Source organism: Propithecus coquereli, unplaced genomic scaffold (genome assembly GCF_000956105.1).
Source record: "Propithecus coquereli isolate 6110/MARCELLA unplaced genomic scaffold, Pcoq_1.0 Scaffold2, whole genome shotgun sequence".
NCBI lineage: Eukaryota > Metazoa > Chordata > Mammalia > Primates > Indriidae > Propithecus > Propithecus coquereli.
Window position 1 is genome coordinate 5,650,873 of NW_012144966.1, and position 27,675 is coordinate 5,678,547.

The window sequence follows — 27,675 nt, forward strand, 5'->3', positions numbered from 1 at the left end:
ACATCTGTCTCCAAAGAGAGATACAGTGGATTCAGTTTAGAGTCCCTAGGAGGAATTCTCAAACATTTTGCAGTCATGAGTCATACACAAATGAGTGCTTTAGGCTTCTCTGGCTCTCAGTACAAAACCATGGTAAGATCCTTGGGAGAAAGCAACTAAGTCTTATCTCTAATGTACGGTGAGGACACACAGTGTCTTAGTCTGTGCCGCTTTAACAGAATACCTGAGACTGGTTAATTCATTAACAGACATTTATTGGCTTACAGTTCTGGAGGCTGGGAAGTACATTATCAAGGGTGCCAAAAGGTTTGCTGATTCTGCTTCAAAGACAATGCCTGGAACGCTGTGTCTCCATCCTCACAAGACAGAAGACAAAAGGGCAAAGAGATAGCACTTCAAGCCCTTTTTATAATGGCATTAATCCATCCATGAGGGCAGAGTTAATTACATCTTAAAGCACCCACCTACCAATACTACTATCACATTGGGAATTTGGTTTCAACCTATGAATTTTGGAGGAGACACAAATATTCAAACCACAACACACAATGGGAACACGATACTTAGTATTACATAATGAAAATCACTTCAGAAAAACTACCTCAAACACTTCACTCATTTATTCTCTAAAATGGGGGTAATATCTATCGTGATTAGTTCAGAGGAAAGTGAATATTAAAAAGCTTTGAAAGTAGAGCACTCAGTATAAAAGTATATTTACATTGTGTAAACTAAACATTGTTTAGTTTGTATCTCTGTCTAAGCAAGTATGCCTCAGAATCACATTTGGCTATCTCATTCTTTTTTTTTTTTTTTTTGCAGTAATACATAGGCTATTTTGTTAGTACATCAAATTATAAGATCTGCCATGCCAAGCGGTGATGAATGTGAACTATATATCAAGATGCCTACAACAACTGTAACATAACATAAAAAGGAACAGATTTGTATTGGTGGGAAAATTACAGGTACTGCTTTTACTATGGCCATTTGTTGCCAGCATTTATAACTAAGAGTAAGGCTAAATTTCTGGTACATTAGTGAAAATAAAGATGTAACATTTTCCTCCATCAAGTTCATGGATACTTCTGCTTCCAGGGGAAATTCTGGACATGTCAGGACATCCCTGATGAAGTTCAGAGAGGAGGTTAAGACCTCACTCAAGAATTCCCATTGCATCACAGACTTCTGCAGTGTTTCTTTCCTTGTTATCTTCATGGTGATTGTTGCAGATTCCTACTCAGGGCTTGTTCATTCAGGTCCCATTGATGAGATATTTGAAAACAAATTCGTCAACCCAAGTTCTGATTTTCCTGATAGCAAGCAGTTTCTGAGTTGTATCAGCATGCCAGCTTAATGGGTTAAGGTGAATAATTCATTTCATTGTCTTCCATCTCAGGGGCGGCCAGGGGCTGGGGCAACGCATCCACTCTGCTGGGGGGGCAGTCCTGGGGGCGGATCTCCTTGGCCAGCTGCCCCTTCTTCTTCAATGTGCAAGCCTCCTGGTATGGTGGCGAGATGGGGGGTTGTGTGGGCGGAGTATACTTGTACTCTGAGCCATCCTCTAGATCCAATGGGTAACTTCGGTCTGAATCATAGGAGCTCAGGTCCCCACAGGTCACAAAAGGCACAATGACGCGGGTGGGACCGTCTAGCTGGTTGAAATCTGGGTCGTAAGAGTGATCCAGCAGGGGTTTGGTCAGGTCCGGCATGAAGCCCTCAGGAGGGTCATAACCCTGACAGACAGCAAAGGCCTCGATGCTGGAGTTCCGGCTGCTCCTGGGCTTGGCACAAAGCACACTGGAGAAGAAGACACGCAGCTGGCTGTAGAGGAGCGTCACATCCCGGCCTCGGAATATCTTGGCCACAAAGCAGCCCCCTGGCTTCAAGACATGTGTAGCAATGTTCAGAGCGGCCAGGAGGAGCTGGGCCTGCATATACTCATCAACATCATGGAGGCCAGTTACATCGGGAGCCCCATCACACACTACTAGGTCTGCGGGGCAGCCCTCAAAGTGCTGGATGATCTCCTTGGCAGTGGACAGCTGGGTGATATCTCCTTGGATCTGTAAAACACCTGGTAGTGGAGCCATAGCCTGCAGGTCCACAGCCACCACGTGGCCAGACCCCTGGCCCCCAATCTTCTGGCTCAGCACTTGGCTCCAGCTGCCCGGGGCTGCACATAGGTCAACTGCCCGTGTCACACCTTGGAAGAGCTGGAATTCTTCATCAAGTTGTAGCAGCTTGAAGGCGCTGCGGGCACGCCAGCCATTCTCCTTCGCCAGACGGTAGTAGACATCCCGCTTGTCCTTCGACGTCCGTCCCATCTCACACAGTTTGCTCAAGGACCTGCCAACAGTCAGCTGATGCCACCAAGTATCAGTAACAAGGTGAGTGGGCTACCACCTACCTCGTAGCTTTCGGAACAAGGAGAAGCTGGAGGAAGGAGGTTGGTCTGATAGCAGCACGAGCCTAGGTGAGAGCGCAAACATGTAAGAAATTGCAGGGCTTCACTCTGTGTTCACAGTTGACCCCAACACCTGTCATGCACGCCTAAGAGTTATTGCTACACAGCAAGCAAGCTTGGCACTGTGGAACGCCGAGGCTCTGGCGAGGCCCAGACCCAAGTCCTCACTATCTCATTCTTTAAACTCAGATTTCCAGGTCCCACACCCAGAGATTTCTTCCATAAGCCTGTGTGGGGGGACCAGCAGTCAGAACTCCAGTTGATTCTGATGCAGGTGATCTGGGAGCTAGACTTTGAGAATTACTGCTTTGAGATACAATTGATATTTCATGAAACAGCTATTAAAAAGAATACCTTATTATTAAAAGGAACTTTTCATTTAAAAATAATGAATGCATGCTGTAAAATAACTCAAACAGTACTGAAAATGTAAAGTAAAAAGGTTCTCTCCTCACCACCCACTCTTCTCAACCCTAAGTTTTAATAATTAGCTTTCCAGACTTTTTTCTATACCTATACAAACATATACGATCATGCATCACTTAACAGCAGGGATACGTTCTGAGAAACACATCCTCATCCTTAGGCAATTTTATCATTGTGTCAACATCGAAGAATATACTTACACAAACTTAGATGGTATGGCCTACTACACATCTAGGCTATATGGCATCAGCCTATTACTCCTAGATTACAAACCTATACAGCATGTTACTATACTAGATACTGTAGGCAACTATAACATGATAGTAAATATTTGTGTATCTAAACATAGAAAAAATACAGTAAAAATAAGGTATTATAATCTTATGGAACCAGCACTGTATATGAGATCTGCTGTTGACTGAAACGTCACTATGCAGCACATGACTATGTATTGGTTAAAAATGATGAGCATTTGATGTTGTTTCTAATTTTTTGCTATTAAAAATAATGCTGAAATAATAAATACCCTTCTTTTCATGTCTTTGAGCAACTCCGTGACTGCTTCTGTAGGATAGATTCCTAAAAGTTGAATCACTGGGCCAAAAGATTTAAATAGCACAGAAGGGAATAAAATTAAAAGTGCTTCCCCACCTCCTTCCAATCCCATTTTCCAGAGGGTGCCACTGTGATCTTGTGTATTCTTAAACAAAATGTTTATATAGGTACGTTCATTTTATTTTGACACACTGTCAATCTGTCCTTCAAGACTGCCTATTTCCCTAACCTATTTTATTTCTAACTTAAATTTTTCTGGTGGCTCTTTAATTTTACTGCCTTCATTGTTTTCAAGTACAATTGGCAATGGAATCATTGATTGGCATGCTGCTTCTAATAATGCTGAAAATTGAGGAAGCTTTTCTCAAAGGCTCTTCAGTAATGGTCAACGAGTCTCTAGGGATTTAAATAAATTTCTGGGAAAAGACTAAGTAGAATTTGAGCATAAAATGATTTCTTAAAATTCTACACTAAAGCAAACGTACATAATTTTAACATGTAAGTCTTTTTTTCCCTCCCCCCAACATATGTTCCACTTTTTTTGTATTCTTATCATTCCCTCTCATGAATGCTATATTCCAGCCAAAGTACTAGCCACTCTCAGATTATGTCCTTTTAGCTCTGCTTCTGCTCTTGACTAGAATGCATCCCTCCTTGATTTCAGTTAATACTACAGAGGACCTGAGTTCAAATCTCAGCTCTGACCCGTCTAACCTTTGCTAAATTATTTAATCACTTTCTGCTCTAGCTTTAGCCCCTGTAAAATAAGGATAATAATGCCTATGAGGTTATTGTAACCATGAGTTAAGGTCTGTGAAAAGTACACTAAACTCTATACAAAAACTAATTACTCTTAGTATTATTCTCCTTTAAGGCCTAGATAGATAGTAAGCTAAGAACAGGCAACATGTCTTATTTCTGTATATTCTCAGTGCCTGGAGTGAGGCCGAGTTTGTCAAATATGTTTGTTAAACTGAATAAACATGTTATGCTATTTGTTTATATCTTCCTTCAGACATAGCAAGGTTTTTGAAGGCATCTTATATGATGAGGGCCTAACACAGAACCCAACACATGGAACCATTTGTGGAATGAACATGCAATATCTGTAACCATGGTTTCATACTTATACATGATCATTAACCACTTGAGGGTAGGATTTAGTTCTTTCCATATCAAGTCTAACAAAAATGTTTGAGGATAATGGGGGAAAAAAAAGATGCATACCTGATTGTCTAATGTGAATGGTAGACTCTAAACATTTCCAAACTGTACCTGGAGTGAATTGTAATGGATTCCCAGGCCTCACACCCAGAGATTTCTTCCATAGGTCTGCTCTTAAGTAGATGATTCATTTTTATTTTTATTAATATTACCTTATTTTTTAGAGAAAGGGTCTCACGCTGTCCCCCAGGCTGGAGTGCTGGAGTGCAGTGGCATGATCATAGCTCAGTACAGCTTCAAATTTCTGGGCTCAAATAATCCTCCCACCTCAGCCTCTTGACTAGCTGGGATTACAGGCCTGAGCCACTGCGTCTGGCTCAATTTTTACAACAGCATAACAACCACAAATGAAACATAGATCAGAAAAAAAAAAATAAGGAGCACAAGATTAAAAGTAAGGGGACTGGTGTTATAACATTTATCAGGCAGCAGCATCACGACTTCTCTAGGTTTTCTGACTTTAAATCAGAGGGCTAGTTATCTGTAATTTATGACAAAATGCTAAGGCAAGTACTATGATAATCTAATTTTACTTGCTTAATTTCACATAAAAGTGGGGCACACCTGAGTAAACTTTAATTGTGAAGAGGCCTAAGTTACCTGGGTTCTGGTCCTACTCCCGAAAATACACTATACATATAACCCTGAGAATAGAAAGGTTACTATCTCATAGAGGTTTTGTGACTATTAAATAAAATAATATAAGTAAATGGCATAGCTTAGTCACTGGCACAGCATTCGTTTTTAGGGCCAGGGTGTGGAGGCGGCAACGAGGTTGCTTCCCCTCTTGTCCTTACCCAGGGCAAGGTGACACGCGAAATAACTTACCTGTGGTCTGATTTTACTTTTTTTTTTTTTTTTGAGCTGGTGACGAAGTGGGGACTTTCAGTGCCCAGTATTTTGAACGACCTGTCACAGAACATTGATACCAAGGTCCAACATTAACAGCAAAAATATTTTTTAGAAATCAGAACTGCTCTCTCTATGCAAACTCGATTTACAAATTCATGCTAACCCAGCCACAAAGGGAATTATGGGGAGCCCGTGCGAAGTGCCACCGTCCTCCAAGAGACCAGCAACCTGGGCAAGGGCAGGGGAGGGGACGCGGCTACTTCTGCATTTGCCCGGCCGAGGGTGGATTCGGGAGCTACGGCGCGCCTCCTCCCCAAGAGCAGAGATGAGGTCGGCGGTATTAAAGGCCGTGGTCGCTGCCGCCGTCGCCGCCGCCTCTTCTCATCGAGCCTCTTACCTCACCCTGAGTCAGGTTTTCCAACTCCCGCTGGGTTTGGTCCATTCCTAAACTCGTAGCTAGCTGTAGAAGAGCAATACAACGCTGGAAAGCTTAGGGCCCGCAGACAGAAAAAGCGAGAACATCCCTACCACCATACTTACCAGCGGCACCCAGAACAACCAGCCGGGGTCGTCTCCTTCTTTGCTCTGCCTTTTCCGCTTGCTACGTGCTTTCGCTTCCGGTCCCGCAATTCCGGCGCCGCTGTGAAGAGCTTTGCATTGTGGGAACTCCTTCCTTTCTCGCTCCCCGGCCATCTTGGCGGGTGGTTTTGGTGAGTGGGCTCCACCAGGCCGAGGTTGGACCGCGCGGGTATCCCTGTGGGTTGCCGTTTGGAGCTCCGGATCCTAAACTTCCTGTCTTGTCCTTTGTATGTTCTAGGTTGGGGGCCGTCGCGCACCGAAGGCAGGAGGATGGTGGCCGCAAAGAAGACGGTGAGTGAGGCAGGCCGGGGCCGGAAGACCGGTTCACGTGGAGAAATGAGTCGCCGCCGGGGCGGGCAGATCTGAACCCACTCGGGCGACAGCATGCCCACTGGCATTTGGAGGGTCCCAAAGAGAACCCGAGAGGTCCTCTCAATGACTCGCGGCCCTCGACTTCGGAAGTTTTATTAAGGGGCTCGACTCCAGAAATTTGGATTCAGTTTTGAGGTGGTTGCAAACAAGGCCTTCAGGTCCCTGTTTAATGTTTGCTTTTTAGAAAAAGTCGTTGGAGTCGATCAACTCAAGGCTCCAACTCGTTATGAAAAGTGGAAAGTATGTGCTGGGGTACAAGCAGACTCTGAAGATGATCAGACAAGGCAAAGCGAAATTGGTTATCCTCGCCAACAACTGCCCAGCTTTGAGGTAATTGGAACCTGAGCTTGCGTCGCCCACGGCAGACTGATCGTGAGCCAGTATCCACTAGTGTAAACTTGTGATTTGGGTAGCATGAACTCGATTTTATATAAAACTTGTTTTGCAAACGAACACTTTGAGAACAATTATTAGGTGGTTATTGTGATGTTTGGCTCTTGATTTTTTCCCATCTCTGATCATGTGCTTTCCTTCTATAAGCTTGTTTTGGGGAGAAATGTGTGGCAGGAGGGGTAAAAACCACAGAACATCAAAGAAAAGTTGAAGCTGGATTATGGGTTTGCAGGCTGTTAAAGAATCACCTAGATCAGCCTGCTATATCGATTCTTTGAGCCAAGGTTTATGCTCAGCTTACTGCTTTGAAGTTGAACTTGGTGGGTATTGTAAATAAGCAAAAGAAACTTGGACCTTGCAGGATGTAAGTCATCTGATCAGTCCCCTACCCTCGTTGATTTTCTATAGTAATGCATAACCTGCACACAGCATTTTATGTAGTGTGTCTGTACTTATTGGCACCGCCGAGTGCTTTCTCCATCCCATCTCACAGTTTGGTTGTGAGAAAGAAACCGTTCTTTCAAGCTTACCTTTTACAGCAGTGCTTCTCAAAGGTAGCTGTGCAAAGAAATCACATAAGTGGTCTTGTTAAAATGTACGTTCTGATTCAGTGGGTCTGGGATGGGGCCTGAGATGATTTGAACACTGAAATGTTAACTCTTTGGGTAAATATTATCACTCCTCATCTAGGATTCAGAGTACTAGAGGATAATAGAAATGGCTTGTCTTTTAAATATAACTTGAGTTTGGATTCTGAATTCTCCACTTATTATTCTGTGCTTTGATTTCTTCCTTAGTTAAAAAGAGGTATATAATACCTACTTTAGAGGTTGTGGGATTATATAGTGTAAAGTATCTAGCATTTAATGCTAAGTGAATGATGCTTTGCTTTTATTTGTTTTGCATCCTACTCTATTCCATGAGCATAGATACTGTTGTAAACATGGTAGGTGTTCAGTAGATATTTTCTGGTTGTCCCCTCACTTGTGAGGGATCCAAGGGAAGGTTGGCTTGTATCAGTTAATGGATATGATAATATGTTTCTGACAGTAATAAGTGGTTTTGCTACTGTTGGGAGGCCTCAGCATCATTAAAACTAATAAGAGAAGTAGTAACATTTAGTCTGTCAGTCGCTTGGTATGGCATTTATTTATTTGCCTTTTTTTGTTCCCAAAGGAAATCTGAAATAGAGTACTATGCCATGTTAGCCAAAACTGGTGTCCATCACTACAGTGGCAATAATATTGAATTGGGCACAGCATGTGGAAAATATTACAGAGTATGCACACTGGCTATCATTGATCCAGGTATGCATTTTAAATCAGAAAATCATTTTTTCCTTTTCTAATGTAATATCTAAGTTTTCCTTGTTATACAAATGTCTTTGGTTCCTGAGTTCAGATAATAAGAATTTGGATGTAACGAGATATCCTGGTTGTATTGTGTAAAGAACTGGTAATGAATGCCAGTACATTATAATTAATGCTATTAATTGCAATTAGTGTTATTAATTTTTTTTACTCTGAGATTATGAATTGTTTGATAAAACACTTAAGAAATAATGTCTTAGGAACTTGGTAAAAGGTGAAATTATAAGTGGGGATAATCGAGTAAAATAGTAGAATAAAGTAACTCAAAGCTGTCTGAAAACAGGTAAAATTGGTTTAAAAACAAGTGCCTACAAATACACATCAATTTTAGTTAATTCATAAAACACTGCGAATTTTCTCGCTGTTCTGATTTTGTAATAATCAGGACAGGCTAAGCATTCGCTATATTAAAACCACGCATGTGTCCCCAGACCTAGTTCTTTCCCTAGGTTTGGTTTTATAAATGCTTGTGATAAACCAAGTGTGATTTATTATATGATCATTTGTGTGATTGTATAATGGCTGTGATCTAGGTTATCTTTGGTCAACCTTAAGAAAAATGACAGTACACCTTATGTAATAATAACTTTTGCAAATAATCAGTGCTAATTTGCAGACGTTAGTCTAAAGGCATAACCAAAGTAGGGAAATTTTGTGATTGGTAGTTATCATGAAATGAATTGTAAAATTACTGTACTTTTATTTTCTAGGTGACTCTGATATCATTAGAAGCATGCCGGAACAGACTGGTGAAAAGTAAATTGTGCAAATTTTTTCTTTAATAAAACTTGACAGTGCCTGTGATATAAAAACAGTGTATCCATTTCAGTTATTTATATCTTTGTTTTAGTACACTTTTCTGGAGGTAGGATTAGAGGGGATGAGGTAGCTATTAATAGATACGGTGGTGGGACTTTCCAATGAAGAGTTAAACATTCCAGTTTCCATTTTTCAGTCTTTGTAAAGGGAGCGCACTGAGTTCCTTTCTAAGGAACTACTAAGTTATTGAGGGACTTAATTTTGTAATTCCAGTCTCAGGACATTGTTTGCATTTTATATTTGAATATGTTTGAGAGACAGTAAGGCTAAATACCCAAAATTTAGCTAGAAATGCACTTTACCAACTCTGAGTAGCAAAAAGGATTAAGTGAGAAATATGCTTCCCCACTCAAAATGCTGTCACAGGCTGAGAAAAGTTCTATTATACTTTAATGAAGAAAGATCTTTCCTAAGGTTGTGCAGTGGTTGGAGTAGAAGAGATATACTTGGATGACTCCAAAATAATCTTTGCCCAAGTGTGTTTTATATCATTTGTTCTAAAAGATGTACTGTAATGTATTTTTGGTGTTTAGAATTTTGGGAAACTACATACTGCATTTCCCAAGAGTATATACTTTGGAACTCTTTTCCCACATATGTTAAAATGCTTTGGAATATTCAAAGGAATTAATTTTGGGGAAAATGCTGATTTAGCTACATTTTAAATGTATAGAGTTGAATGGTACTGGTAGGGTATACCCTGTGTAGTCTGCGGGAGGCTTCAGAAGTGTCAAAAATGGCAATGTCTTTTGGATTTTAGACTCAATCTCCCTCTTCCCCCTTCTTTCTCTCCCCTCTTTCTCTAAAGCAATTTTGGATGGTAGATGAGTGAGACATAAGAGATGATGATGCCTTCTGTATACCATCCAGAAAATCGAGCATTTTCTGAACTTGGAGTCAGGACTCCAGCTCTTAATAGTTGTATGACAACCATGGGTGGGTCATGTTCCCAGTTTTACAGGTGAGGGAGTTGATTTGTCTCAAGATAATATCTCATGATTCTAGTTTGTGTCTGAAGTTAGTCTGAGGTGGATATACTTTGGAGAGTCTGGCTTTTATTAACTGGTTATTCGGTTATTCAATATTTCTCAATTTGAGAGCCCTACTGACTGATGGGACAATTCTTTGTTGTCCAGGGCTGTGGATACTGCAGGGTAATTTTCATTCTTTCATTTTCCTTCCACGTCATTGAAACATTCAACACTCCCAAATGTCATCCCCACATTTAAAAAAAAAAATTTTAATTATTATGGGCACATAATAGTTGTACAAATTTATAGAGTACATGTGCTGCTTTGATAGAGGCATACAATGTATGTTAATCAAATCAGGGTAAGTAGAATATCCATCACGTCAAGCATCCCAACATTTTTAAACTGGCATCTTCCCTGGTTAAGAGCCACTGAGTTGTATGGAAAATTTTAAATGTTCTACAGTATTTGTGTTTATATATGAAGAGACCAGTGTGCCCAAAGTGATATAGAAAATGTTTGAAATCTTTGATAAGAATTCCTTAGTCTTATCAAAGATTTAACTATAGAGACTACTGATCTCTAACACTGTCTATTTCCATAGTTTGAAAATGTTTTTATGATAAGCTTGGTCAATTTCTCCCACAAGTGAACTTTTCACACTATTTGGGTTATTTTTTCCTCCAGGTTAATGAGCTTTAATTTCTTAAAAGATAGTGACCTGAAGAAAACATAATTACAGACGCCAGTGTACTATTTCTTTTTTAAAAATATTTAATTATGGGTACATAATGGTTGTATATCTTTTTTTCTTTGAGAAGGAAAGAGGAGTATTCACTTGCCAACGAATCAATAGTTGTATATCTTTATAGGGTACATACGATGTTTTGATACAGGCATACAATGTGAATTAAAGCAGGGTAATTGGGTATCCATCACCTCAGGCATTTAACATTTCTTTGTGTTAGGAACACTCCACTTCTACTCTTCTAGTTATTTTAAGGTATACCCTAACTTATTGTTGATTATAGTCACTTTGTTGTGCTATCAAATAGTGTTCATTCTATCCATTTTTCCACCCATTAACCATCATTCCTTTATTCCCACCCTCCCAACTACCCTTCCCTGCCTCTGGTAACTCATTCTACTCTGTCTCCATGAGATCCATTGTTTTTAATATTTAGCATAGGAGTGAGAACATGTGGTATTTGTCTTTCTATGCTTGGCTTATTTTACTTAACATAATGTTCTCCAGTTTCATCTGTGTTGTTGCAAATGGCAGGATTTCATTCTTTTTTGTGCCTATATGATATTCAATTGTGTATACATACCACAATTTCTTTATCCATTCGTCCACTGATGGACACTTAGGTTGATTCCATATCTTGGCCATTGCAAATAGTGCTACAATAAACATGAGAGTGTAGGTGTCTTTTCGATATACTGAATTCCCCTCTGAATACTCAGCAGTGGAATTGCTGGGTCATATAGTAGTTCTATTTTCAGGTTTTTGAGGAAGCCAGTCTATCATTTCTTTTGCATGATTTTTTGGCTGAAGGCACTTTGGAATGATGATTTTTAGAAAATTTATGATTTCGGCGGGGCGTGGTGACTCATGCCTGTAATCCTAGCACTCTGAGAGGCTGAGATGGGAGGATCATTTGAGCTCGCAAGTTCAAGACCAGCCTGAGCAAGGGTGAGACCCGGTCTCTACTAAAAAAAAATAAAAACAAATTAGCCGGACAACTAAAAATATATAGAAAAACTTAGCCAGGCATGGTGTCGTGTGCCTGTAGTCCCAGCTACCCGAGAGGCTGAGGCAGGAGGATCGCTTGAGCCCAGGAGTTTGAGGTTGCTGTGAGCTAGGATGACGCCACGGCACTCTAGCCCAGGCAACACAGTGAGACTCTGTCTCTAAAAAAAAAAAAGAAAATTTATGATTTCTAGGGCCTTCTCCTAGGTAGTGATAATATGCTATAAGGTCATTTGGCTTTTACTTTTCTTTATATGTACTTTTTGTGCAATCACTGTTGTTTTTTGCAGTGAGAAAGAAATTTAAAGTTCAAGGACAAGGAGTTTAAAGCTAGTAGATAGGAAACATACCTCGGTCATTCTGTCCTGTGGTACATGTGACGTAGTGCCATTAAACTACTGCCAGAGTCAGAAAATGCCACTGGCTAAGAAGATCTAGGAAGGTATAAGGTAGCAGTTTTAAATGTTCTGTGATTACAATGAAAGCAATGGTGTTTGACTAGGTAGCTCTAATAATGCAGGAGATTGCAGGAAATTCTAGCCTATTGGATTTACTCCATACCTATATTGAATTGTTAGGTATGGAGATAGAAGTCCCACAGGAGAGGTCAGATATTATGGAGTATGTTAAGAATTGCAGTTGTTATGGAATGGCGGTAGGAGTAAAAGGAGTGTAGAGAAGAAACCAAATTTTAGGCTAATGATGAATGCAATTAGTTGGGTCATCAGGAAGATTGTCATCTGCTTCTTGGAAAGCTCTTTTCTCTTTGATCTGCTCTTTTGTAACTACCAGCTACCCCTTAGACTTGCTGCTCCCTCTGCCTGCAGTGGCATCTGCTTTCCTTCCCCCTCCCCCTTTTCCAGCCTACTTGTATTTATTCTGAGGGAGAGCCCAACATCCTCCTCCAGTCTAGAACAGGTGCCTCGGAGTTACCTTACACCTTTTTTTATGGCCTTTTAAATCACAACTGTCTCTCACTAAACTAAGGTCCTAAAGGACAGGGACTCAACATAACTTTATGTCACTTACCAAAATTAGAGCAGGCCAGGTGTGGTGGCTCACCTGTAATCCTAGTACTCTGGGAGGCCAAGGTGGGAGGATCCCTTGAGCTCAGGAGTTCGAAACCAGCCTGAGCAAGAGTGAGAGCCCGTCTCTACTAAAAATAGAAAAATCTACCAGGGATTGTGGCACACGCCTGTAGTCCCAGCTACTCGGGAGGCTGAGGCAGGAAGATGATTGGAGCCAAGGAATTTGAGGTTGCAGTGAGCTATGATGATGCCACTGCACTCTAACAGGGGAAACAGTGAGACTCTGTCTCAAGGAAAAAAAAAATTAGAGCAAATAATGACTTCTAGGGCTTAAAAGTTTACTTACTTCTCATTGATATACTTCTGGCTGTCTAGAATTTTATTTTTGTCTCGTTAATAGTAGTTCTTTACCATCTTGTGCACTTACCATTATTTAATCTACTACGTTCTACCTGTTTGCCCCAAAAGATAATTTTAGGGGTGGGAATGTGCCAAAATACTTTTCTCAGGTAAGGAATGAATTCATTCTATCCTTTCATTCACTCAACATACACTTAACCCAAGGACCATCTTTGTTTCTGATACTATTGGCTGCTGAAGAATAAAAATATAATGGCTAATTTTGAGCATTTAAAATGTTTTACTAAGTAGTGTATATGTTAGTTAACTCATTCAATCCTCTTGACAACCCACTGAAGTAGAACTATTAGCCCCATTTTGCAGATGAAATCAAGGCATGGAAAGGTCACAATAAATGATGAAAATGGAACGTAAAACCCTTACACCGAAATGTACAAGTGGCAAAAAAAAGTGAGAATTCAAATTGTAGGCAATCTTCAAGTTAACTTGGATTAACCTGTAAATTTTGATTAATTTTATAAATCACTTTACAGAAATTTGGAAGCCTTTGTTTTCCGTGAAGTTGTGTTCCCCCCAAGATGGAGAAATGTATTCACTAGCTAAAAAATGTATGATCAGATGTATTTAATAGCTAAGGGGAGGTGGGAAACGAGCTGTCTTTTGAGCCACTAGAGGGAGCTTGAACACAATAGAAAATCAAGTAGACTTGACCAACTGAAAGCAATGCCTGAACTAATACACAGTCATGCACCACATAATGACATTTGGTCAACAACGGACTGCATATACGGTAGTGGCCCCATAAGATTATAATAAAGCTAAGAAATTCCTTTTCTATGTTTAGATGTACTTATATACACAAATAATTAACTGTGTTACAGTTGCCTACAGTATTCATTACAGTAACGCGCTATACAGGTTTGTAGGCAAAGAACAATAGGAGATAACATATAGCGTAGGTGTGTAGTAGGCTATACCATCTAGGTTTGTGTAAGTACACTATGATATTCACAAGATGAAATTGCCTAATTTCATCTGAATTACCTCAGAACACAGGCCCATTGTTAAGGGATGCATGACTATCTCAAACGTCAACACAAACCAATACTACTTCCTCATGAAAACCTATGTTTTCATGAGAAGGGAAATAGGAAATTTTCACCCATGGTGCCAGATAAACCTATGTTTTCAGGGTCAAATGGTTTACTCAAATAAAAATATAAACTCAGGGTTTAATACTTTGAGTCACAACTTCTATACCTAGAAAGAACTCGATCTGCAGATAAAGTTGAGGCCCAGGAGATACTCTTGCCGCTCTATCACACTGCCCTTTGGGAGGACATTCTGATGGAAACACTTGTCTTGAAATATTTAAACCTAAGCTTATTCAAGGTGTTCTGTTTGTAAAGTATCATTTGGACTCTAAAATACAGTGGTTTCCATGGGAAGAACATCATTTTGGCTATCTTTTTTTTTAGAGACAGCGTCTCAGTCTGTTGCCCAGGCTGGAGGGAAGTGGTGCAGTCACAGCTCACTGCATCCTCAAACTCCCGGGCTCAAGTGATCTTTCTGCCTCAGCTTCCTGAGTAGCTGAGACTACAGGAATGTACCACCATACCCAGCTAATATTTCTATTTTTTGTAGGGACAGGATCTCACGGTGTTGCTTAGGCTGGTCTTGAATTCCTGGCCTCAAGGGATTCTCCTGCCTCAGCCTCCCAGAGTCCTAGGATTATAGGCAGGCCTCATTGGTTTTTTAAAGTCATCTTTGTTTTTGAGTTTTACCATGTATTTGTGGAGATTCAGTGCCTTCCTGTAAATGTATAGTATTTCTGTGGCATGGACTACGTAGTTTATCAGTTCCCCTTCTGATATTTTAGGTTGTTTCTAATTTATTGCTTTTACAAACTCTAGTACATTCTTATGCAGATCTCCTTGTAAGTATGTGTTAAAATCATCCAATTAGGTAACTATTAAGTGCAGTTGCTAGTTACAGGGTTGTGTGTATTTTCAGTTTTATGAGATATCAGCAGATTCATTCTCCAAAGAGACTGTTATTTGCTCTCTCCCTATAACAGCCCCATATTGCCACATCCTTACCAATAGTCAGTTACATTCATTTTTACTAAGTTGATGGGTGAAAAATGGTATCATCATTTTAACCTGCATTTTTCTGATTACTGGTAAGATTTTTTCATAACATTTTTTCATACACATATTGGCTATTTCTCATGTATACATATCTTGCATTTAAAGTTAAATTAAGAATTTTACACAATACCATTCTCTGAAGTGAATTTTAATATCGTATAAAAAATCCAACATGTTACACAAGTACATAGGTCCTGTGTTTTATGCATACATCCATATACATATATCAAATTAAAGTCCAATACAAAAAAATAGCATTTCCTATGGCCAGTGTTCTACAGCAGTAAGACTGCGCAAACTTCATCTTATAGTGAAATGAGATTGCAACACTAAGGCAGGATGAGGCAGAAGCAAGTCATGTCCACAGTATATTACAAAATACCTTGCATAGCTTATTTATTCTCATGGTAAACTCATAGAATTCTGAAGGATTTTTTTTTCCTAAATAAATTTATACAAGTTAGTGTCTACTTTTTGTCTTTGTTCTATAGCAAACCAGCTTTCTCAGTACTGGTTTTGTTTTACTTCACAACATTATCAACCTAAGCCTGAGCTTTGGGGCTCCGAACTGCTTTAATTGTAATTTTTGATGCAATGATGTACAGATAATGTAGAGCATTTCTAATCTTCATCTGTATCTGAGGCGATTTTCCAGGGCTTCCATTCTCTGTGTCATTTCTTCTAGTAAATCTCAAATTAAGGAAGAGGAACCTGAATTGCCTATTTTTACTCACATTCAAATATAACTTGATCATCTACATAAAAATTTGGATTCTGAAATATAAAAGGCTTTGGTTTGTTTTCCATTTTTGTCAAGTATTTTAAAACTCTGACTTGTAAGTTTATAGTAACTCATTTAACATACGATGTCAAGACAAATATATTTTAGGGTAAGCCCTTTTTTAAAAACATTATCAAAGCTAGATAGGTCTGAATTTGTCTTTTTAATTCCACTCCCACCTCTGTTGCTTATAAATTAGTTTGCCATAGCACACTGCTGGGAGAGAATTGATAATGTTGGGAATGTGGTGAAGAGAAGAAAATGAAAGGATTAGGCCTTGGAAAATAAGATACGAAGTCAGAAGAGAAGGGAAATAGGAAATTTTCACCCATGGTGCCAGATAAAGCCAAAGGGCGGCAGCCTTCAGGAATTCTGTCTTGACCTGTGCTCTTTCATATATATATATATATATATATATATATGTATCTTTTTTAGTCTTCATGAGGTAGACTTCAGTGGGAAAAGGGAGAGGAAAGGGGCATTAGAATAAATATTTATCTTCTTTGTAAGCTCCTTAATATCCTCCATCTGCCCTCTTGGTGGCAAAATGAGAGTCTAGATTCATCATCTATATTAACCAATATCAGAAAGATTATTTTATTTTACTTAGAGGAGCATATTTCCAGCTTTCAGAAAGGGAAGTGCTATATGCTGTTGTTCCTTATTACATAAGCCCATTGGCACAGAGGTAGTTCAGAATCAAACCATTTCCCTGTAGACTAGTTGATACATGCTGAGAAAGATACCAGCCAGCTTTAGTAAGCTTACTGTAATTGTAAGTTCGGAGCAGTTGGCAGGGTGTTCAATGTGTAAAAGCACTGAATTCTCATTTCTCTATTATCCCAGAGCATTCCTTTTATTCGTAATATTGTTTTAATGAATCATTGGATCCTGCTTTTCCCTTAGAATGTTTCATCTTTTAGAGTGCTGATAGAAAACATCTCTGCTGCCAAAAAAAAAAAAAAACCAACCCATACAAAAAACACCCCAGCCCTCCGGAAAGTACACGCTGAATCCAAATGTGGCCGTGGTGTAGCTTGGAGCTAAAGGAAAGGTTTGGAGTTTAGATTTAGTTTGAAACCTCTTCCTCCTACAACATTCTTTGCCTGTACATACTGTACCTTTGATGTATTTCAGACCCAGCACATATCCTACATATCCTCCCAGCGGAGAGAAAGTTAAGTCAGTCTCTTTTTTCTTTACCTTGCATGCTGACTGCCTTTATTGCTAAACCCCCTAGAACAGGAGATGGCAACCAAGTGCTTGACCATTGTCACTAAGCTTGGCTTGCCCTTCGCTCCCAGACACCTCTTAGGCTGCTTTTTTAAGCAAAGGCATTTCCCGGAGTTCAGTATTCTCAAATTCGTGGGAATGACTAAAGTTGATAAACCCACATAAAGTATTTGTGAAGTTTTGGTAATATTCTTTATGTTCCATACAGAAGCATAATATTAGAAAAGGATATAGCGCTGTGTTAATTTTCTTACTTCTTCATTTGCAAGGTTCTGGAACATTATAAGGTTTTCACATTTGCATTGATCCTGTTTTTCTTCCAAGGGGCTTCCTGAGAAAGCAGATGGAAAGTGTTCACCTCTATAACCCACCAGACTTCCCGGATTCATAATAATAGGACTGAATCAGCATATGGAGGAAACCATAATGAAAGAAATGTTTTTAACTTTTTCCATGCAGCCAGATCCAGTAAAGCAAATACCAGAAAAGGGCTGTATATGCTTCCAGCACTAGAAGTGGCCATTATTGTGGATTAGTGGGGAAGCCTACTACAGTTTCTTTTAGGTTTTTTTTTAGTTCTCATTTTACTGAAGTTCTTTCTTTTCGTTTCCTCTATACTATTGCATACTTCCTCCTTTCCTTTCCTCCTTAAAGCTAAGTTTGTTGGCAAGCTAAAAGTCTGGGATCAAGTTATAGTACTGTTTCATTTGGAATTACCTGCAGAGTTTGTCGAATGGAAAAGTTTTTGTGTAGACCGTAAAAGATTGTCTTCTTCAAACAGGTATCTGTGTTGCACTGCAAAATTAGAACAGGAAAGTAGGTCTTGGATATTTATGGTGACTGGCTCAGATTCTGTAAAGAGAAAGAGAACTGAAGTCAAACCTGCTTGACACTATTGTGGTTATAAAACAGCCATCAGCAGAGTAAGTACTTGGTATTCCTAGCATTTGGTACAGAGCTTTACTTTGGGACATACTGTGGCAAAAAGATTGACAGCAGAGATACTAATTTCCTTTTTTTTGAGGAAAAAAGGCCTTAATTAACATAATTTAAATCTTACTTACTTTCACTCCTTTACAACTTTTATCTAGAGGGAAACCATGGTGGAAGTACCCACCAAAGTTTCCAAAAACACTGCTTTTTAAAATTACCTGTTGGCTGGTGGACTCTCTTTGGCAGTTCCCCTGCTGGGGAGTCCTGTCTTCCATCAAAGTCTTCTAGAGCTGAACAGAAAAAGATGACCAAAAGGAGTGACAGTTGTCCACATGCATGCATGTGTTCTTTAGGAAGCTGGTGCCAGACCAACTCCTTACCTACTGCCATAACCCAGGGTTTTTTGGTTTTATTTGGTAACACCAAAGATTCAAAAAAGCAATTGGGTACCATGATATCTATGACCACTCCAGGGCAGTTCTCACTAGCAAGAGAAGCCTAGACCCTTTAAGTACATCTTACTTAAGATGCTCCCCAAAATGGTCATGTCTAGAAAGTAGGGCAGACAAAAAGGTGAAGTTGTTGAAGGGTCAAGTCACAATGTCAGCAGCTCCACTCGAGGCATTTTAACTCGAATGAAACAGCCAAGAGGCAAAACATTCTCTATTCACAGAAATCTGAAAGGCCTTCCCTCCCTGGTCCCCCTTCATCTCAGAGTTCTTTCCTTTGGAGGAGTAAGACACAGCACTTAGACTTGGATTTTACTGGTGATTGAAACTGGGACATGAGTAAAAAAGAAAAATGGGTGTAACTGCTGTATGTAAGTATACCTGGCACAATTAGCAAACTGGAGAAAAGCATACACAACAAAATCTGAATTGTATCTCTTAGTCAAATGATCATCTCTCTAGGGTTTTTCTGAAGAGGAAGTTGCTGGCATGTCAAAACACTTCTCATACTGCTCGGCACAGAGAAAGTGCTCAAGCAATGGTAGCTGTCCCTTTTGTGTTGCCCTCTCTCCCTGTTCCCCTTTTTGTGCTTATTAGTGTTTCCAGGCACCACTGGCCCTGCTCACCAGGGAGCACTTGGAAGGAATGGGTTGAGAATTTCTCATTCAAGGATTCATGCTGCCCTGTTCGCTAAGGTCTTTCCTAGACATAAACTAAAGTACCTTCACAGATGCGTTTCTTTAGTTTTTCACTTATCTCGCCCATTGTGGTGAAGTCTTCAGCATAGAAGAGGTGCTTGTCTGTGGGCTCAGAGGCAATCTCTTGTAGTTCTTCTTCAATGGCTTTTCCTACCCCAACAGCATACATAGTGATACCTAAGGCACAGAGCAAATTAGGAAAAACGTAGAGTTGAAAGCTGGGCACAGTGGTGTACACCTATAGTCCCAGCTACTCAGGAGGCTGAAGCGGGAGGATCACTCAAGCTCTGGAGTTTGAGGCCAGCCTAGGCAACATAGTGAGACTCCGTGTCTTGGCGGGGGGTCGGGAGGAGAGAACAAGGTAGTTAGAATTGTGTTCCCTGGGTCTGAAGGTTGTGTGCACTGCCCCCAAAGCCAGCTAGATATTAAGTGGTGTGATTTGAGGGGTCCATGTCAGCCTCCCTTTCCTTTTATTTTTCCACCATTTTTATTTTTGCCCTGTGAGCAAAAAGGATCCAAGAGAGAGGTGAGGCATCTGGGAGAGGTTGGGAAGCTAAACCACCAACCTATTACTCAGCTCTAGGCAATACCATTTAAAAAAAATCTAACTTTTCCCCCAATTAGCCTTCTGGATAAGTAGAAAAGAGCACTATCTTATGGCTTGCTACATGGGAATCTCTTCTGGAAAAATTCTAAGAAGCAAGTCCATTTATGACCTTATAACCTAGTTTCTCCTTTGCAAAGGTACAGGATAGGAAATACTCAAGTGACCTGGGACAAGTGAAGCTGCTTTTTTCCCCACCTTTCTTGGAAGGACACAACCTTGTGAGGAGATGCTAAGCTAAAAGAGAGAATCTGCAGGCCACTGGAAATTCCCAAAGTCAAGAAAAAGAACCTTAAATTTCAAAAGGGATATAAGATTGCTCTAAAGCTTTTCTAAATCAAATTAATCGTTAGACTTCCTTCCCTCATATATTCTTCATTTGAAAGTAAAACACAGTAAGAATTAAGTTCTGCTTGATTTCCTACATTTTTCAGCACTGATATCTTATTCTGGCTAATTCATTAGACTAGATTTTTTAAAAACGCACATAAAAATGGTTCTTCAAGCCAAGGGGCAAGAGTTATGCCTTGTTCTAAGTCTGTGTAAGGTCAATAACCAAGTTCAGCATATTTGTCTGGGAGCCCAGTAACTTTATGCACAACTTCCTAAAAAGGATAACTATTAATACTATTTTAAGACTGTGTTAGCTATACATAAAAATAATTAAATTCATAGCAGGATGTTACCTCAAATAAAGCTTGTTGATTCAAGAACCAAATAAATATCTGTTTCTCCTACCACCTGCCTTTGGATGATTTGTGGAAATCTAAATGGGGGAAAGTGTAAGGTAGATTAGTGTCAATGAAATAGAAGGGCTAACCACTGTCTCTGGAGACCAAAATGCTTCCCCAAACACTGTTTTTTTGAGACAGGCCCTTGCTCTGTTGCCTGGGCTAGAATGTGGTGGTGTCATCATAGCTCACAGCAACCTCAAACTCCTGGGATCAAGGGATCCTCTTGCTGCAGCCTCCGAAGTAGCTGGGACTATAGGCATATACCACCACACCCAGCTAATTTTCTATTTTTTGTAGAGACCGGGTCTTGCTATGTTGCTCAGACTGGTCTTTAACTCCTGGCCTCAAGCGATCCTCCAGCCTCAGCCTCCCAAAAGTGCTAGGATTACAGGCATGAGCCATTGTGCCTGGCCCCCCAAAACTTTTTAAAAATGCAGGCGAGAGGGGCCCATGGGTTTGGCATGATCTCTAGCAAGCTAGTCTATGATGAACAGCCAATTTTACAATCCACCCAGAAGATTCAGAGCACAACAGTTTTTGTGGCTCCCACTCTCTTGGGCTAGAAAAAAAGGACTGAATAGTAAGATAAGTGGTATCAATAAAATGACCACCTTCACAAAGAGAGTGATTGAATGTCCATGTGAATCAGACTTGCTGTGAGGAGGAATGGAGTTCACCAATGGGATTGCTAGTACTTTCCTCCTTGTTCATTCACTCAGCAAGTAGTTGTCACACATCTGCCATGTGCCAGGCCTGATTTGGGCACTGGGTCCATAAAGTCTTGGATGAGGCCTTGATCTCTGCATGCCTTATTTCCCCTTATAGGACTTGCTAAAGCAATGTGCCTTCGACAAGCACTTAAAGAAGGTGGCTTTCAAGCAAACTACCTCACAACCTCAAGTTTTCTCATCTTCCCTCAAGGAATCCAGAAACCACCATAAACTGTCTCTACCAACCAACCCAGCCTTTGGATTCCCTTTTGCCAAGGGCCTTACTCCTCTATCACACTTCACATCTATACAACTGAAGTAACCCTCAAGTCCCTTCCTGCATTATACATGAGGTCAGGAAAACCTCAGAGAACAGGCTGAGCTTTACAGAGCAACAAGAACTTAAGAGTCATAATCTCTTCCAACGTTTTAGTTTTCTTAAAAGCTAGCTTTTGCTTCCTGCAAGCACAAGAGCATTCTCTATCCTGACTATTGCACTTTCAGAGTGTTCACTTGAAGCATTGGTTAAAAAAAATATATAAATATATAAAATATACATTATATAATATATGACATTATATAAAATATATGTTATATATAATATATGACATATATATAAAAATAAATAAAAATATATATATATCAGTAAGAGTTCCCACCAGGAATCTAGTTTTTACAAGCTCTTCAGGTGATTCTAAAGTAACCAGACCTGTGTTTGGGCACTGTTGTGTATTTGTCTGTGGTTAAACAGCACACACAGGGATGATTCTCTCCTCTGGAGGTCACAAGGTCACAAACTTGCTAGTAAATCACAGACGATGACCTGGGTATGGTCTGGCTAACCTGACCTTCCGGTTGGCGAGACTCTCGTCTTTTCTGAGCACTTTAATTCCTGTGGGGCCCCATTAAGGCCTCTAGGTGGCAGTTTAGTAAAGGTGTATGATCACGGTTCACAGGAAGCCTTTCTGTACTTTCAAAGACTCTTACTCCTATGGCCAGCTGTGACCATTGAGTGAGTTTAAGAAATCTGAGCCTTGGGTGTGTTAACGACACCTCCATCCCATATTACCATTGGCCTTGGCTTTATTGGCCCATTCAGAGACGTCGTCCTGAGCCCGTCCGTCGGTGAACACGATGCCCACTCTGGGCACCCGTGCGGAGGGGGGCCTGGCCCCTTCTGCTTGGGTAAAACTTCTCTCAAACATGTGTTTCAGGGCCAGCCCAGTCATAGAGCCCTTGCCCATGTATTTCATGTGGGCTACGGCTTTTTTCATGTCTTTGGCAGAGTTGAAGTTTCTCAGGGTGAACTCTGTGCGGACCTGCGTGGAATACTGGAGCAGCCCCACTCGAGCAGCTTTGGGGGAAATCGCCAAGGAATCTATAATTCCACTGACAAATTGCTTCACAACTTCAAAATTCTCTTCTCCCAGGCTTTTGGATCCATCAATCACAAAGACCAAGTCAATTGGGCCTTCAGTGCATCCTACAGAAACCAAAGGAAAGTTGACATAGTTAAATAATTAAAAATCATTTACACACAAGAGTAGAAGAAAATTATGCTTCAATTGGAGGCATAACCACTTTGGGGAACCACCTCTGAGATAGACGAGAGGTGTTGGGAGGGTCATAAGCAACAGTAATTTTCACATATGCTTTTCTGTTTGGCTTGTCAAATTGATAAAAACTATTTTCACAAGCAAAATCACACAGTGGATGTACAAACTGTCTAGGAAATCAAGTCCACATTGTACCCTGGAACACTGACAGCCAGGTCTGGGAGGGGATGTGTATGGAGTATACTGAAGGGTCTGACAACACCCAGAAGATTCCTATCACTACTCCAGGAGGGTGACATACCCTGGTGCTGGCTTCTGATAGACGATGGAGAAGGAGATTCTTAAAATTCAGCTCCGCCATCACCTTTTCCAGAGAGTTTTCCTAGTGAGCCACTTGTATCAGTTACTCTCTGTATACTGCTAACACTACTGATTTATTTACTCAACCAAGAATTTATTTATTGAGTACCTGTTTTTACAAGGCCGTGGGCACAGCAGGATTGTGATAGTAAAGCAAGACAAAGTCCCTGACAGCAAGTTGCTTACAGTCTAATGTACTCTCTGCAGTGCTCCACGTTGTGCAATAATTATTTAATTATGTGTCTGTCTCCTCATCCAGTCTGTTGAGTTCCTCCTCACCAGAGACTGTGTCTCATTCATTTTTGTGCCTCCAATACCTGGCACACAATAAGTGTTCAATGTGTTCAATAAATGCTGTTAACAGAATAAATGAATGGGAGGGGGCCGGGCGCGGTGGCTCACGCCTGTAATCCTAGCACTCTGGGAGGCCAAGGCTGGCGGATCGTTTGAGCTCAGGAGTTCGCGATCAGCCTGAGCAAGAGCGAGACCCTGTCTCTACTTAAAAAAATAGAAAGAAATTAACTGAACAACTAAAAATATATAGAAAAATTAGCCGGGCATGGTGGCGCATGCCTGTAGTCCCAGCTACTCGGGAGGCTGAGGTAGAAGGATCGCTTGAGCCCAGGAGTTTGAGGTTGCTGTGAGCTAGGCTGACGCCACGGCTCTCTACTCAGGGCAGTAGAGTGAGACTCTGTCTCAAAAAGAAAAAAAAAAATGAATGAGGGGGTGTTCATTGGGTAGCATACCTATACGTATTGTACTGACCTATTAAAGCTTACAGAAGAATTATCACCATGAATTCATTACACAGAAGCTTTTCAGGCAACTCAGATGGTTGATGGTAAAACAGAGATAAAAGCTTTATGCAAATGCTTAAGCAATCTGGGTGTGAAGAGATTTCTTGTTGTTTAGGGCTGCATAAGAAAACTTTACACATCCAAAATGGATGATCTCATTTCAGTCTACAACATGTGATAAAACATTCTCTTTTATGTATCAAGCAGCTGTCTAATCTTTCAAAGTGAGGCACAACAATTTAAGCAAGTAAAGACATACACATGCAAAAATATTTCTATGCCTGGCTGGTATAACACGCTGACATAATTTGTGTGTGTGTGTGTGTATGTGTGCATGCGTGCACGTATATGTACATGTTGGGGGGCTGGGTTCTCCTCTTTCTCCATTAAGTGCTTGTCCTGATTACTCAACCTATTGATCCTTTATTAGTGAAAGAAGAAGAGGCCAATCCAGAGCTTCATTTATATTCACAGCCTGTTATTGAATCAACCATAAAAAGACACAGGTGGCAAGCACAAGCCTCTCCAGCAGATTTCAGAAATACTGAAATATAATTTTCCAGCAGTGAGTCTGTTTTCATACACTCTTTTCTTATAGAACTTGCAGCCTCCATGCACAGAGGAGAGCCAAGAAGGCTTCTCCAGGAAACAAAAAACAAGGTAGAGTGGAAGAGTGTCAGGGTGAGAAGGGCACAGACATTGCTTTCAGACCCAGGAAGGACAGCCCCACTTGTTGGCTACTTGTTTCAGGAGGGTCATTCCCATTTTTCTCGGGCATTTTGTTTTTGGTAATGAAATCGATGAGAATGGAGCTGCGATTTGCTTTCAGAAAATAAATTTCACAGAGTCCTAGAATTTCAGGGTTGGATAAACCCCTTCCAGGTCACCTCCTCCAGCCCTGCTTTGCTTACATGCTCTTTACAGCATCCCACCCAGCCATTCAGTCTGGGCCTGAACACCTCTCTGGATGAGGAACTCATCACCTTAGCGCTAACGCCCCTTTGGACGGCTCTGCTGTTGATGATGGCAACAGCAATTGTTTCCCACTCAGTGTGCGCCAGCACTGGGCTCAGCGCCTTTAAATACATGATCTCATGTATTCCTCATGCTGGTTCTGTGAGATAGTATCCTCATTTTATAGATGGGGGAACTGAGACTCAGAGAGGTTAATAATGTGACCAACGTCACCAAGTAGACCAGGTCTGTCTGACCCAAAGCTGAAAATCCAGGTCTGTCTGACCCAAAGCTCATACTCTGAACTAATTAATCATGCAGCTTTCCCAGTAGAAAGTTTCTGTCCTTGTGCCAAGCTGTAGCTTCTCCCTAGTGTTCTTTCTTTACCTGGGGCAGGGTGGTGTCATATAAATCATGAGTGAGATAACAGTCACATTGGTATTCGGTACCTCAAGTTTTTTTTTTCTCTACAAAGATCCCCAGTTTCTTCCTTTATTTTTCACTTGACATAGTACTGAACTTCCTCCCCATGAAGCTTAATTCTTTCTGAGTCATGTTTATCTCTATCCTATTTCTTTAAATTTTTTTCTCAAAAATAATACAGGCACGTGGAACAAAACTCAAACATTAGAAAAAGGGCATATAGGCTGGGTGAGGTGGCTCACACCTGTAATCCCAGCACTTTGAGAGGCTGATGTGGGAGGATCACTTGAGGCCAGGAGTTCAAGACCAGCCTGGACAACATAGTGAAACCCTGTCTCTACAAAAAAATAAGAAAAATTAGCTGGATGTGGTGGTATGTGCCTGTAGTCCCAGCTACTCAGGAGGCTGAGGCAGGAGGATCGCTTGAGCCCAGGAGTTTGAGGTTGCAGTGTGCTATGATGGTGCTATTGCACTCCAGCCTGGGAGATGGAGCAAGACCCTGTCTCTAAAAATAAAGAAAAGAAAAAAGGTGTGTGTGTGTGTGTGCGTGTGTAGAGAGAGAGAGAGAGAGAATGTCTATGTTAGAGTGCGTACATCAATGTATGAGAGAAAATACATCAATGGTAACATACTATAAAAACCATTCAGCACCATGCTTTTTTTTTCACTTAAATATCTTGGGGATACGTCTAGAGTTGCTTTGTTCTTTTTAATAGATGCATGATATTCTGTTGTATAGGTATACTATAAATTATTTAACCAGTCTCTTATGGGTGAATATTTAGCTTGTTTCCAGTTTTTTGTTGCTACAAATAATGCTGCACAAAGTATCCTTGTATATAAGGCTTTGTAATATGCACATATCTCTAGGATAAACCCCCAGGAGTGGATTTATATTTAAAATAATTGCCAAATTGCCCTCCTAAAGGTGGTATCAATTCAGACATCCACTGATCAATTTATAATTGCCTATTACAACATACTTTCACCAACATAGAGACTCATCAAACTTTTCTTTTTCCCTTTTTTTTTTTTTTGAGATAGGGTCTTGCTATGTTGCCCAGGCTGGTCTCAAACTCCTGGCCTTAAGCAATCTTCCTGCCTTGGCCTCTCAAAGTGCTGGGATTACAAGTGTGAGCCATTACACCCAGCCCTCATCAAACTTTTTGATCTCTGATAAAAGGTTAAAAAAAAAGTTACTGTAGCTTTAATCCCTTAATATATATTTTCCCTTTTTTATGGCTTTGAAATTTCACATAATGTTTAGAAATATTTTCTCTACTCTGAGATTATAAAATTATTCTCTCAAGATTTCTTTCGCTACTTTGCAAGTTTTTTTGTTTTTATTTTTTTAAGCCAAATTTAGCAGTGGGGGGTTGTATATGAAAGTTTTTTTTTTAATGTTTAAACTTTTGATCCATCTCTCCTTTCCTAAAATACCATGCCCAGAACTGAATGTAATTCTCCAGCACAGAGCAGAGCACAATCCTACCCTTCCTCATCCAGATCTTATTCAGCCTAAGATCACTCTACCCTTTTGGCTGATAATGAACTTACTGTCGACTAAAACTGAAAGTGTTTCCAGAGGTGCTGCCGTTAAGCCCTCTCTTCCCCATGCCGTATTTTTGCATATGCGTTTATATTTATGAGAGAAGCAGAGCTGAGGGATTGAGGGATTTGTTGCCTGAAGATATTCCACAAAGCAGTTGCTCCAAACCAAACGAAAGCAGAGAGCCAAGTTCGAATCACTTACTCTTGCACCGTCTTCCGTCCTCGGCTAGAACAAACCCCTCTGAGCATTTGCAGATGTAGGAATTGCCATTATTAACACAAATGTGCTCGCAGCCATGGTGGGTCGATTTGCAGACATCCTTTCCTGAGGAAAACGTAGGGAGTTGAACAATCCTATCAGTGTTTAAATGAGGCACATTGAATAGTCATGGAAGGAGAGATCATGGAAATCATTTATTTTTAAGAAAATCCATCTCTGTTCAAACGTCCTTCATAACATCCTTTTTAGTCTCATACTCAGGACAGGCTACGATAAGAAAGAAGTTCTCAGAAAGCTCTAGCTCCCACACATATGAATGGTAAGAGGGGTGATTGGGTGTCCTTGACTTATTA

General features: G+C 40.4%; 3 protein-coding genes across 4 annotated transcripts in view; 1 reads left to right on the forward strand and 2 right to left on the reverse strand.

Annotated features, from left to right (window-relative positions):
* Positions 1-267: 267 nt before the first annotated feature.
* LOC105809806 (putative tRNA (cytidine(32)/guanosine(34)-2'-O)-methyltransferase) lies at positions 268-6,097 on the reverse strand. Its single transcript, XM_012643664.1, has 2 exons — positions 6,065-6,097; positions 268-2,472 (listed from the first exon to the last, which is right to left on the reverse strand). The coding sequence occupies exon 2, from the start codon at positions 2,325-2,327 to the stop codon at positions 1,362-1,364; it is 966 nt and encodes a 321-aa protein (XP_012499118.1). The 5' UTR covers positions 2,328-2,472; positions 6,065-6,097; the 3' UTR covers positions 268-1,361.
* Positions 6,098-6,153: 56 nt separating this feature from the next.
* Positions 6,154-9,044, forward strand: RPL30 (ribosomal protein L30). The gene is made up of 5 exons (XM_012643613.1): positions 6,154-6,234; positions 6,342-6,394; positions 6,660-6,805; positions 8,045-8,175; positions 8,949-9,044. Exons 2-5 carry the CDS (start codon positions 6,374-6,376, stop codon positions 8,996-8,998), a joined length of 348 nt encoding a protein of 115 aa, XP_012499067.1. The 5' UTR covers positions 6,154-6,234; positions 6,342-6,373; the 3' UTR covers positions 8,999-9,044.
* Positions 9,045-14,939: 5,895 nt separating this feature from the next.
* The window catches only part of MATN2 (matrilin 2), a 133,329-nt gene continuing 120,593 nt past the window's right edge, over positions 14,940-27,675 (reverse strand). Inside the window, exons 13-19 of one of the 2 annotated variants that reach the window (XM_012643621.1) lie at positions 27,305-27,427; positions 22,531-22,944; positions 19,438-19,590; positions 18,485-18,556; positions 18,051-18,128; positions 17,566-17,664; positions 14,940-16,003 (exon numbers count right to left, since the gene is read on the reverse strand). In XM_012643621.1, coding sequence (XP_012499075.1) covers positions 15,948-16,003; positions 17,566-17,664; positions 18,051-18,128; positions 18,485-18,556; positions 19,438-19,590; positions 22,531-22,944; positions 27,305-27,427 — 995 coding nt within the window. In that variant the 3' untranslated portion in view covers positions 14,940-15,947. Of the gene's footprint in view, positions 16,004-17,565; positions 17,665-18,050; positions 18,186-18,484; positions 18,557-19,437; positions 19,591-22,530; positions 22,945-27,304; positions 27,428-27,675 lie in introns of both variants that reach the window. The other variant, XM_012643620.1, reaches the window with a different exon arrangement.